The 12,352-nt window shown below is 42.5% G+C and overlaps 2 protein-coding genes across 2 annotated transcripts in view; one reads left to right on the forward strand and one right to left on the reverse strand.

Moving 5' to 3' along the window:
- Window positions 1-505: 505 nt before the first annotated feature.
- Window positions 506-8,962, reverse strand: LOC141776860 (uncharacterized). The gene is made up of 2 exons (XM_074650691.1): window positions 7,298-8,962; window positions 506-2,321 (listed from the first exon to the last, which is right to left on the reverse strand). The coding sequence occupies exons 1-2, from the start codon at window positions 8,960-8,962 to the stop codon at window positions 648-650; spliced, it is 3,339 nt and encodes a 1,112-aa protein (XP_074506792.1). The 3' UTR covers window positions 506-647.
- A 2,931-nt stretch (window positions 8,963-11,893) lies between these two features.
- Window positions 11,894-12,352, forward strand: part of LOC141776862 (major facilitator superfamily domain-containing protein 12-like) — a 16,234-nt gene continuing 15,775 nt past the window's right edge. Inside the window, exon 1 of the mRNA XM_074650695.1 lies at window positions 11,894-12,083. Within this exon, the coding sequence (XP_074506796.1) occupies window positions 11,894-12,083 (190 nt within the window). The remainder of the gene's footprint in view (window positions 12,084-12,352) is intronic.

Consider the following 12,352-nt stretch of genomic DNA (forward strand, 5'->3'; position numbering starts at 1 on the left):
ACATATACATATATATATACAAATATTCATCAAACATTTAGAGCATAGAGAAGTTTACATTTTCATGCAGAGAAATATCAGTTCAGGTGAACAAAGATCATCATGAGCAGTGAAACAGACACAGGAAGGAGCGCCACCTGAAGACACTCACACATTTACAGAACAACTCATGAGAAGATGTCAAAGCAAAGAGTGTAGAAGCAAAGAGACGCAACTCTGCTGCTTTTTTGACAACAGCCGCTTTTGGACTGAAAACGCTTATTTTATTATTATATTATTCATATTTTATTGTTCAACACCGGCCGTTTTGGTAGAATGTGCCGATAGAATAGAAATAATTTACTTTTACTTTTGTACGTCACTTTGTAGGCGGACGTTTTACTGGTATCCGGTAGTCGCTTTCAGTCCAAAATGGCGGAAGCGTAGCCCTGCTGCTGGGCGCTGACGTTGCAATGGAACAAACAATTAACTTTCATTTCTTGGTAATAAACGTTCTTTGGTCAAAGTAGAGCCCGTAATGTTTGATTGACAGCTGATCTCTGTGCAGTGAAGACATGAAAAGAAAAATCAGCTCTGCAGCAACAATGATGGACACCAGATAAGTTTAAGAGTTAAAACACAGAATTTAACCCTTAAATGACTTCTGTCTATTTCAGTTTACACAACTCAGCAGTGTCATCATAATAATTAAACCTAAGGCCAGCATAGAGAGGCTCAGTGAATGTGGTCTGGACCCTGCTGAGGAGAGTCATGGTTTCAGAGACGCTGTAGAAGGACAGAATACCTGCACTGTGATCCAGGTACACTCCTATTCTGGAGGACAGAGGACCTGAGACGGGGGTTTCGACTTTGTTGTACCAAAATGTATAACTGTTTTGGTCACAACGTAACGCCCAAGATTTGTCATTCCATCCAAACCCACATTCATATGACCCCCCTGCTCTCCTGATACTCTTGTATGCGACTGCTACATTAACTCCTCTCCCTCTCCACTCCACCTCCCAGTAACAACGTCCAGTCAGACTCTCTCTACTTAGGACCTGACAACATCCAGTGAATCTGTCTGGGTGACTGGAATAAGACCGATGTTCTCTCATTAATATTGCTTTTCTGTTCCCCTCAGATAATAACAGCTTTGTGTGTGCTGTGTTTGGATCCAGTGTGATTTCTCGTGAATATTGTAAGAATCCAGCTCTGGTCTTGGGCTCTGGTTGTGACAGTAAAACATCCACTTCAGTCACTGTCTGTGAGACGTTTGTCCATTTCTCACTCAGAACGTCCTGTAGTTTATCTCTGACTTCTGACACAGCCGCCGTCACGTCCTCAAAGTAGCTCAGAGGACGGATATTGATGCTGGATGAGTGTGTAGATTCACTGAGAGGTGACAGTGAGGGGTAATCGAGTAGAAACTGGTTGTGATCCTCTGTGTGTGACAGCAGCTTCAGCTCAGCGTCTCTCCTCTTCAGCTCAGTGATCTCCTGCTCCAGCTTCTCCTGAAGCTCTTTGACTCGACTCACTTCACTTTTCTGCTGGGATCTGACCTGCTGCTTCACATCACAGCTTCTTTTCTCCATGAGACGAATCAGCTCGGTGAAGATCTTCTCACTGTCCTCCACTGCTTTATCAGCAGAGCGATTGACAGCCTCCACCTCCTGTTGGAGCAGCTTCACATCTTTCTCTCTGTCCTGGATCCTCTGCTGGATGTTGAGTCGACTCACCTCCAGCTCTCTCTGCCTCTCGGTCCTTTCTGCTGCAGCTGAGACGGTGTCGTGGCCTTTATGTTCATCCATTAAGCAGAGATAACAGATACACTGCTGATCAGTACGACAGAAAATCTTCATCACCTCATCGTGACGAGAGCAGATGTTCTCCTGGAGCTTCTTGGAGGGCTCCACCAGCTTGTGTTTCTTGAACGGAGCTGAGTCATAATGAGGCTGGAGGTGTTTCTCACAGTAAGAGGCCAGACACATCAGACAGGACTTGAAGGCTTTCAGTTTCCTCCCAGTGCAGACATCACAGGCCACATCTTCAGGTCCAGCATAGCAGTGATCAGCAGGAGCAGCTTGGAGTCCAGTCTTCTTCAGTTCCTCCACTAAAACTGCTAACATGGTGTTTTTCCTCAGGACAGGCCTTGGTGTGAAGGTCTGCCTACACTGAGGGCAGCTGTAGATCTTCTTCTCATCCTCTCCATCCCAGTGGAATTTAATACAGTTCATGCAGTAGCTGTGTCCACAGGAAGTAGCCACCGGATCCTTCAGTAGATCCAGACAGATCGAACAAGAGATTGCTTGCTGGTCCAGCTGAACTCCTTTCTGCGCCATTTCACCTCTCAGTAGCAACGACTGTCTGAGTTTCACCTCCTGAGAACCGACACTAGTTTGAGCTCTGATCTAAACAGCATGTGTTATGTTGGTTACACCCTCCTTCAAACTGTTGATCTGAAGGGGAGGGAACAAGGAAATAAATAGACCGGGTTATCAAGTTTGGCTTTATTCCAGGACGAGGAGCAGCACGACTGACTACGTCACAAATCACATACTTTTACTTTTTACTTTTAGCACACAGCAGCTGCCCTTACAAAGTATGCACTGTTGCATGCAGTATACATAAAACTGGGACATACTGGCTGTGTTTGAGAGCAGGAAGAGGAGGGAGGGGTTATCAAGGTTCATTCCAGGTAGAGGCTCACTTAGCAATAGAAGTCATTTCAACATCACCTCTATGCAGTAGCTCCAGATTAGCTCTGATATAGAGCAGGATTTATTGGCCAGGTGTAGCCCAGTTCTATACTATATTTTTTTAAATGTCATTGCATGTTTTAAAAATGCAAACAAGCCTGTAAATATTTAACATAAACACTGCAAACCCCTGTGTTTACAGTATAACTGTGTTTTTGTTGTCTTATACACAGATTCTGTTCACTCATATCCCAGAATGCAATGTTACATTGAATAATAGACGTCTTAAAGGGTTGTGCTTTATGCACATTTTATCTTAAACTATGTCGTTAAAATTTAAGGATATCATTTTGAAAGATGTGTCACAATTCAAATATGAATTGAGAATTTGCACTGACATTAATTCCTCAAAGTATGCATGCACAAAATATCCAGTAGTGACGTTCTACTCAGCTGCTGCACTGCGTGACCACCGAGACCATGACGCCTTGTCTTCTCTGCACCGACGGTGACTGTTCGGCCAGGACGGAGCAATCTGTTTTAATAACTCCATTACAAAATTCACAATTATTAGTTGCATTTTTGCCGTGCTGTTTTGGGCGTTTCGGGAATGTATGTCGCCTAGCTCACTAGGTAGCTAGCTAGCTATAGAGTGCTACAGGAATGAGTCCTAAAACCTGGATATGAGTTAGTATTTTAGCACTTCTGGTTCCCTCGTCTGGAAGTCGGTGGGTTTGTTAGTTGCCTGAAATAAGGTCTGTGGTTAACACAAGGCTGAAGAGATTATCCTTTTGTTCTACGACATGGTGACCATATTTTCAAACCCCCAAACCAGGACCCTTAAGTGCAACGCACGTTCATTCATGGGCGCGCACATGCTAATATGCACGCCGTTTTCATCAGGATAGCCAACGTGGCGCACCTGTGGTGCATTTGAGCACGGAGTGGGATCAGAAAGAAGGCATCATTATAGAGGGGGGGATGTGGGGGTTCATTAGATCTAACTAGAATCAGATTCTGATGTGCAAGATGCAAGTAAAATCATATCTAAATTTAGTCCTCCACCGCTAACCTCTGGAACAGCTTACCTTTTCATATCAACAGCTCAGACAAACAGAATAATTTACGTTGCTGCTGAACCTCTTTTTGCTGGCGTTTCATTAAGTTTATTTTCTGTTGTGCTGCAACTCCTTTACCGCAATTATGTGCACATTATTAAGTCCTTCAAGGCCCGAGGTTATGTTTTCATCCGCGTTGGTTTGTCTCTCTGTCTGTTAGCAGGATTACTCCAAAAGTTCGCAATGGATTTGAATGAAATCTTTTGGAGGGGTGGAGTGTAGCACAATGAACAATCCATTTGATTTTGGTGGCGATCCGGATCATAATCTGGATTCAGGATTTTTTTTAAGAATTCCGATCAGCCTGAGCATTAAGACCACAGGGTATAACACATGTGCAGTCTAACTGATGAAACGACGACCGCACCTCCCTCCTTCTTTGAGCAGAGAGATACGTGTGTGGATGTGTGGCGAGACACCGAGCTGCGATGGGATCTGCTGGCCGTCCGCGGTGAGGAAGAAAAAAAAAAGTTAGATAACGGGATGAGAGACAACGTAGGGTAACGTTATACAGACATAACAAGGCTGCTGAATGAGAGAGGCATCCACCGATACGTTACACGGAAACACACCGTGTTAATAACAAGCCGACCACCTCACGGTACCACCGGCTGTGAGCTGTGATCTGTTTTTAAAGTCAGGCACCTTGGCGGAGGTCTGCGCTCTCCAAGTGCCAATCTAGTGTTTATTGTTTCTACTCTGTTGTTATTGCTGTTTGCTTTATATTCATTGTAATCATGTACATGTTAAGCACTGCGGTTGTTTTTAAAAACGTGCTGAGAGAGATAAACAACACAAAAAGTGTCAAAAATAATGGATAGTGACCTTTCATTCATTCCAGGATCAAAAACAGGAAGAATGTGAAATGCTATAAACCTAAGATGTTAAAAGGTGAGGGTCAACCAAGACCTACACACTACCCAGACACCCTGATGACACCCTAATAATTAAAGACACGAATGTGAGGTTGTTTTTTGTCATCAAGCTTCCTTTATAAAACCTCCCTGGTCAAAACCTGTACAGCATCACTTGGGTAATACACTATATTGTATTAACAAGTTTAGATTCAAGGAAAGGCAGAGGTTCTGTAGGACATCTGAAGCTCAAATGTGTCCATCATTTTAGGTCATCATCAGCCTGAAAACCCACAGTAGTCATCATGGTAAAAAAGTGTTATTAAGTTTTCTCAAAGTCTGCTGTTTTATGGTTAAGAAGCATGAACTACAGGATTCTCACTTTTATTGTAGATTTGTTAAAAAGAAAAAGCAGTAGGAAGAAATTCCCCAAACTCCCAGTTATCCAACAGCATTTTAAGCATGGGCTCTTGTTCTTTAGTTTGCTCAGATAATGAAATGAAGAAGCTCTTCCACCCCAACAGATATGTGTTTGAGGCTTTGGAGCTCTGAACAAACTGGAAAAGGAGAACACTACATAGACTTGACTCTTTCTATGTTGTTGTCTTTAGTCAAAGAGCGTTAAACTGAATCAGAAACCAGCATCTCTGCCGACACCAACGTCAAACAGAAGCGAGTGTCAGAAACAACTTTATATGCAGCTTTGCCAGACACACACACACACACACACACACACACACACACACACACACACACACACACGAAGCATCCTATTGGATGATTGCATCCTGCAGTAATCAGGCCGTCATCTGTGTCAGCTGTAGCTCCACCTGTCTTCACTGTGGAAGTATTCAGTGCCGTCTGGTGATCCACCTCATTGTGGCTCTTGTAATTCATTTTACACCAAAATCCAAGAGATTTGATGAATACACACTTTAAATCAATCTCATGTATTACAACAACAAAATAAATGCACATAAAGAAAGAGATGTAAATATCTAAAGAAAGAGATGTAGAGTCCATGTGGCAAGAAGGTTTCATTCATGTATCCAAAACAGTTTAAAAAGCCATAAATCCACAACAATTGTGTTTAAATCTGCAAAATACTGTTTGAATAAAGAACAAACAATAGTCCCGTTTGTGTGCTCTCCAGGTTGCTCAGAGAATCACCAAAGCACCACAGCTGTGGTTATACAGAGGAGACAACAAGCCCAGTGGAAATAAAACTTTCTGAACACGGTGTAGAAACAAGTGTTGAGCGTATCGTCAGAGGAATAATACGAGCTGAAGTGGAAAAAAATACCGTTCTTTTATCAGTATGTGGGAAAGAAGTTGGAATTTGTATTCAACATATGAACTTGTGATTGTGTTCAATAACTATGATAACAAAATCCTCATGTTAACAAAGTTTTGAGCCGGCCTGGAAATAAGTTATGTTACCTTTTAGTTTTAACTTTTTTTTCATTTTCTTTAACAGAGACTGATTCTAAACATGAACACTGGACTTTGTGGTGTTTCAGGAGGAAAACAACAGTTATTCTCTCATAGTCACATTTCCTCCATCAGCTTTGTATGATACCCTGGAAAAAAGACAGGAAGAAAAGACTTAGTTCATTCTTGTTTATTGATTATAGAAACCTTCAGTTTGTTCACACATCCCATCAGTAAAGTCTGTTAAATGACTCTTGTTACAATGATTTCACGTACAGATTCATTTTCATCCACACAATCAGGTTGTTTGAGCAGAATCTCAGCGATGTAACAGAGAATAATGATTTCCTTATTGATTATGATCATGATAATTACAGTTTCATTAAACATCTCAGTATCTCGTTTGTACGTCGATCTGGACGACAACATTTAGTCTGCCCAACAAATAAATGTGATTCTAGATATCTTTACAAAAAGTGGTGAGAACAGAATATCTATGATAAGAAATAAATCACTAGACCTTCCTTTAAGACCCGTGCAGTGGAAGAGAAACAACAACACACACACACACATATATATATACAAATATTCATCAAACATTTAGAGCACAGAGAAGTTTACATTTTCATGCAGAGAAATATCAGTTCAGGTGAACAAAGATCATCATGAGCAGAGAAACAGACACAGGAAGGAGCGCCGCCTGAAGACACTCACACATTTACAGAACAACTCATGAGAAGATGTCAAAGCAAAGAGTGTAGAAGCAAAGAGACGCAACTCTGCTGCTTTTATGACGACAGCCGCCGCCACCATTTTGGACTGAAAACGCTTCTTATATTCATAATATTTTATTGTTCAACTCCGGCCGTTTTGGTAAAATGTGACAATAGATTAGAAATAATGTAGTTTTACTTTTGTACGTCACTTTGTAGGCGGACGTTTTACTGGCGTCCGGTAGTCGCTTTCAGTCCAAAATGGCAGAAGCATAGCTCTGCTGCTGGGCGCTGACGTTACAATGCAACAAACAATTAACTTTCACTTCTTGGTAATAAACGTTCTTTGGTCAAAGTAGAGCCTGTAATGTTTGATTGACAGCTGATCTCTGTGCAGTGAAGACATGAAAAGAAAAATCAGCTCTGCAGCAACAATGATGGACACCAGAGAAGTTTAAGAGTTAAAACACAGAATTTAACCCTTAAATGACTTCTGTCTATTTCAGTTTACACAACTCAGCAGTGGTATCATAACAATAAGGCCTAAGTCCAGCATAGAGAGGCTCAGTGAATGTGGTCTGGACTCTGTGGAGGAGAGTCATGGTTTCAGAGACGCTGTAGAAGGACAGAATACCTGCACTGTGATCCAGATACACTCCTACTCTGGAGGACAGAGGACCTGAGACGGGAGAATTGATATTGTTGTACCAAAATCTATAACTGTTTTGGTCACAACGTAACGCCCAAGATTTGTCATTCCATCCAAACACACATTCATTCGGCCCCCCTGCTCTCCTGATACTCTTGTATGCGACTGCTACATGAACTCCTCCCCCTCTCCACTCCACCTCCCAGTAACAACGTCCAGTCAGACTCTCTCTACTCAGGACCTGATGCCTTGCAGTGAATCTGTCTGTGTGACTAGAATAAGACTGTTGTTTTCTCATAAATGCTTTTCTGTTCCCCTCAGATAATAACAGCTCTGCGTGTGCTGTGTTTGGATCCAGTGTGATTTCTCGTGAATATTGTAAGAATCCAGCTCTGGTCTTGGGCTCTGGTTGTGACAGTAAAACATCCACTTCAGTCACTGTCTGTGAGACGTTTGTCCATTTCTCTCTCAGAACGTCCTGTAGTTTGTCTCTGATTTCTGACACAGCCGCCGTCACGTCCTCAAAGTAGCTCAGAGGACAGATATTGATGCTGGATGAGTGTGTAGATTCACTGAGTGGTGACAGTGAGGGGTAGTTGATTAAAAACTGATTGTGATCCTCTGTGTGTGACAGCAGCTTCAGCTCAGCGTCTCTCCTCTTCAGCTCAGTGATCTCCTGCTCCAGCTTCTCCTGAAGCTCTTTGACTCGACTCACTTCACTTTTCTGCTGGGATCTGACCTGCTGCTTCACATCACTGCTTCTTTTCTCCATGAGACGGATCAGCTCGGTGAAGATCTTCTCACTGTCCTCCACTGCTTTATCAGCAGAGCGATTGACAGCCTCCACCTCCTGTTGGAGCAGCTTCACATCTTTCTCTCTGTCCTGGATGCTCTGCTGGATGTTGAGTCGACTCACCTCCAGCTCTCTCTGCCTCTCGGTCCTTTCTGCTGCAGCTGAGACGGTGTCGTGGCCTTTATGTTCATCCACAGAGCAGAGATAACAGATACACTGCTGATCAGTACGACAGAAAATCTTCATCACCTCATCGTGACGAGAGCAGATGTTCTCCTGGAGCTTCTTGGAGGGCTCCACCAGCTTGTGTTTCTTGAACGGAGCTGAGTCATAATGAGGCTGGAGGTGTTTCTCACAGTAAGAGGCCAGACACGCCAGACAGGATTTGAAGGCTTTCAGTTTCCTCCCAGTGCAGACATCACAGGCCACATCTTCAGGTCCAGCATAGCAGTGATCAGCAGGAGCAGCTTGGAGTCCAGTCTTCTTCAGTTCCTCCACTAAAACTGCTAACATGGTGTTTTTCTTCAGGACAGGCCTCGGTGTGAAGGTCTGCCTACACTGAGGGCAGCTGTAGATCTTCTTCTCATCCTCTCCATCCCAGTGGGTTTTAATACAGATCATGCAGTAGCTGTGTCCACAGGAAGTAGTCACTGGATCCTTCAGTAGATCCAGACAGATCGAACAAGAGATTGCTTCCTGGTCCAGCTGAACTCCTTTCTGCGCCATTTCACCTCTCAGTAGCAACGACTGTCTGAGTTTCACCTCCTGAGAACCAATACTAGTTTGAGCTCTGATGTAATCATCATGTGTTATGTTGGTTACACCCACCTTAAAACTGTAGATCTGAAGGGGAGGGAACAAGGAAATAAATGGACCGGGTTATCAAGTTTTGCTTCATTCCAGGACGAGGAGCAGCACGACTGACTACGTCCCAAATCACATACTTTTCCTTTTTACTTTTAGCACACTGCAGCTGCCCTAACAAAGTACGTACTGTTGCATGCAGTATACATATAACTGGGACATACTGGCTGTGTTTTAGAGCAGGAAGAGGAGGGAGGGGTTATCAAGGTTCATTCCAGGAAGAGGCTCACTGAGCAATAGAAGTCATTTCAACATCACCTCTATGCAGTAGCTCCAGATTAGCTCTGATATAGAGCAGGATTTATTGGCCAGGTGTAGCCCAGTTTCAGACCATATTTTTTAAAATGTCATTGCATGTTTTAAAAATGCAAACAAGCCTGTAAATATTGAACATAAACACTGCACACCCCTGTGTTTACAGTATAACTGTGTTTTTGTTGTCATATACACAGATTCTGTTCACTCATATCCCAGATTACAATGTTACGTTGAATAATAGACGTCTTAAAGGGTTGTGCTTTATACACATTTTATCTTAAACTATGTCATTCAAATTTAAGGATATAATTTTGAAAGATGTGTAACAATTCGAATATGAATTGAGAATTTGCACTGACATCAATTCCTCAAAGTAAGCATGCACAAAATATCCAGTAGTGTCGTTCTACTCAGCTGCTGCACTGCGTGACCACCGAGACCATGACGCCTTGCCTTCTCTGCACCGACGGTCACTGTTCCGCCAGGACGGAGCAATCTGTTTTAATAACTCCATTACAAAATTCATAATTATTATGTAACCTGGGCACTTAGCAGAAACGCATGCTATTAGAACCCGACAACGCCACTCTGGGAATTTCACCCAGAGAATAACCCAACCAAATTACACAAGTTCCTTCATAAAGAGATGGGGCCGAGACGTGAGTTTCAAGTTTCAAAATCAATAACTTTTATTTAAATCAGGTATACGCAGACAAATCAGTCAAACGCAGCAGTCGGCGTCCCACAGTGGCCGTTTATTATATGCTCAGACAGACCTCGACTTTATATAGTTGTACTGCAACAAAACCCCTTCAAAAAAAGCACAAAAAAAAAACCACTACATAAGGTAAATAGGAATGAACATATCCTTTCATACGGTCGGTCATTTTGAATTATTCCTCAAAATGTCAAAATATTCTGTTCTTTATGTTGTTCTCATTTCATTCTGATGAATCCCTTCTTAGAGAACTTTTATATTATCTAGCGTTGATGATTTTTAGCTTCATCTACATCCAACTAAATTGTCTCTCAATGTCAAGGTGTTTTTAATATTTTGTGCATTGGTGTCAAACAGTGATAGTTTAACTTGAAAACTTGTTTGTCAAGAGGTCGACGTGTCAGCTCTACTGACCTCTCACTGGGCAAACAGAGAGCAACTGACTCACTTCACTTTATAGACCTGACTTCTCCAGACTGCCACAGGTGTGCTTCCCAATTAGCAATCAGCAGGTGAGGCACATGGCACAATTCCTGTTTCGTCCATAAATCGTCTTCTTAGATATAGAAATAGAAATCATTTAAAGCTCCAGGAATATAAACCCAGTTATTTCCTGTTGTAGTGGATGTAAATAACATCAGCTGACAGGAAGTAAACATGGACCCAAGCTGTTGCCTAGCAACGCAATTCCATTGAAATGCACTAAAACGGAGCATTTCAGGCAGAGGGTAAATACAGGTATATTCAGACAGACAGTATGAGGAAAATAAAGTTTTTTTTTAACATTACAGCATGTAAACACGTTCTAGTAGAAACACAAAATACAAGTATGAACCTGAAAATGGGCACGCTATTGGACCTTTAATCAATTTCAACTTCCACCTGTGACAGTATTACAGTTTAGCTTCATGCTTTTCTAGCAATGTATTTCAGCTCTTACCTTTTTTTATGGGGCAAGGGGTCATTCAATTCAGTTTTACAATTCAGTTCTGTATTTTCAGCATTTAATTTCAGCTGACAAATAGGTTAAATTCAAATAAACACAAAAATATGATACATTTTCCACATTTATTTTAGCATGTAGAGAAACCTCTCCTGATGAATTAGGACCGGAGGACACCGGAGGACATGATTTTTTTCAGGTTACCTGTTTGTTCTACTGTCACAATATAGCGACCGTTTTATAAAACTAACTTTTTTTTAATCATATTTGCTCCTCCTTCAGCTTTAAGGGTTCATTCCGCCCAAAAATGACCTAATTAATTTCAACTTCCACCTTTTGACACTATTACAGTTTAGCGTCCTGCTTTTCTAGGAATGTATTTCAGCTCTTACCATTTTTGTTTTGGTGTGTGGGTGGGGGATTATACAGTTCTGCATGTTCAGCATTTAATTTCAGCTGTCAGCATTCCTACGCATTTTCAGCAGGAAGTGCATGCTCTTGTTACATATATTTGATCTTTGGCTGATCTGCAGTCACGTGAGGAAATTGAAACCTCGCTATTGGCTGAGAGGAGCTAGAGGGCGGTTTCCTATTGGTCCGTTCCTCTGGGGTTTTTTTATGCTGACATCATCATCCCTCACTACCTGCCGGTCTGCGTCGTTGTTGTTGTTTACATCTGTTAGTAGCAAGTTACCTTGACTCACAGCTGTCACCTGATTATTACAAGGAAGCTGAGGATGGAAGGGAACATGTTTGTGTCATAACTCCTCAACATGTCAGTAGAAAAGGAACAAAATGATGTGACCAGAGAAAGGGGGAACCGAGAAGTGGTGTGTCGTCAGGTTGAGATCTGAAGTGTTGATTTTCCTCCGTGATGTCGGACTCGGAGAGCTCTCTGTCGGCCGGCAGCAGGTCTCTGTCGGCCGGCAGCAGGTCTCTGTCGGCCGGCAGCAGGCTCAGCTACGCGGTGGGACACTTCCTCAACGACCTGTGTGCCTCCATGTGGTTCACATACCTGCTGGTGTTCTACCACTCAGTGCTGGGCTTTGGAAACACATATGCAGGTAAATAGTCTGTCTGTCTTTCTGTCTGTCTGTCTGTCTTTCTGTCTGTCTGTCTGTCTGTCTGTCTGTCTTTCTGTCTGTCTTTCTGTCTGTCTTTCTGTCTGTCTGTCTGTCTGTCTGTCTGTGTGTCTTTCTGTCTGTCTGTCTGTCTGTCTTTCTGTCTGTCTGTCTGTCTTTCTGTCTGTCTGTCTTTCTGTCTGTCTTTCTGTCTGTCTGTCTGTCTGTCTTTCTGTCTGTCTTTCTGTCTGTCTGTCTGTCTGTCTGTCTGT

The sequence above is a fragment of the Sebastes fasciatus genome, chromosome 11 (assembly GCF_043250625.1).
Source record: "Sebastes fasciatus isolate fSebFas1 chromosome 11, fSebFas1.pri, whole genome shotgun sequence".
In the NCBI taxonomy this organism is placed as follows: domain Eukaryota; kingdom Metazoa; phylum Chordata; class Actinopteri; order Perciformes; family Sebastidae; genus Sebastes; species Sebastes fasciatus.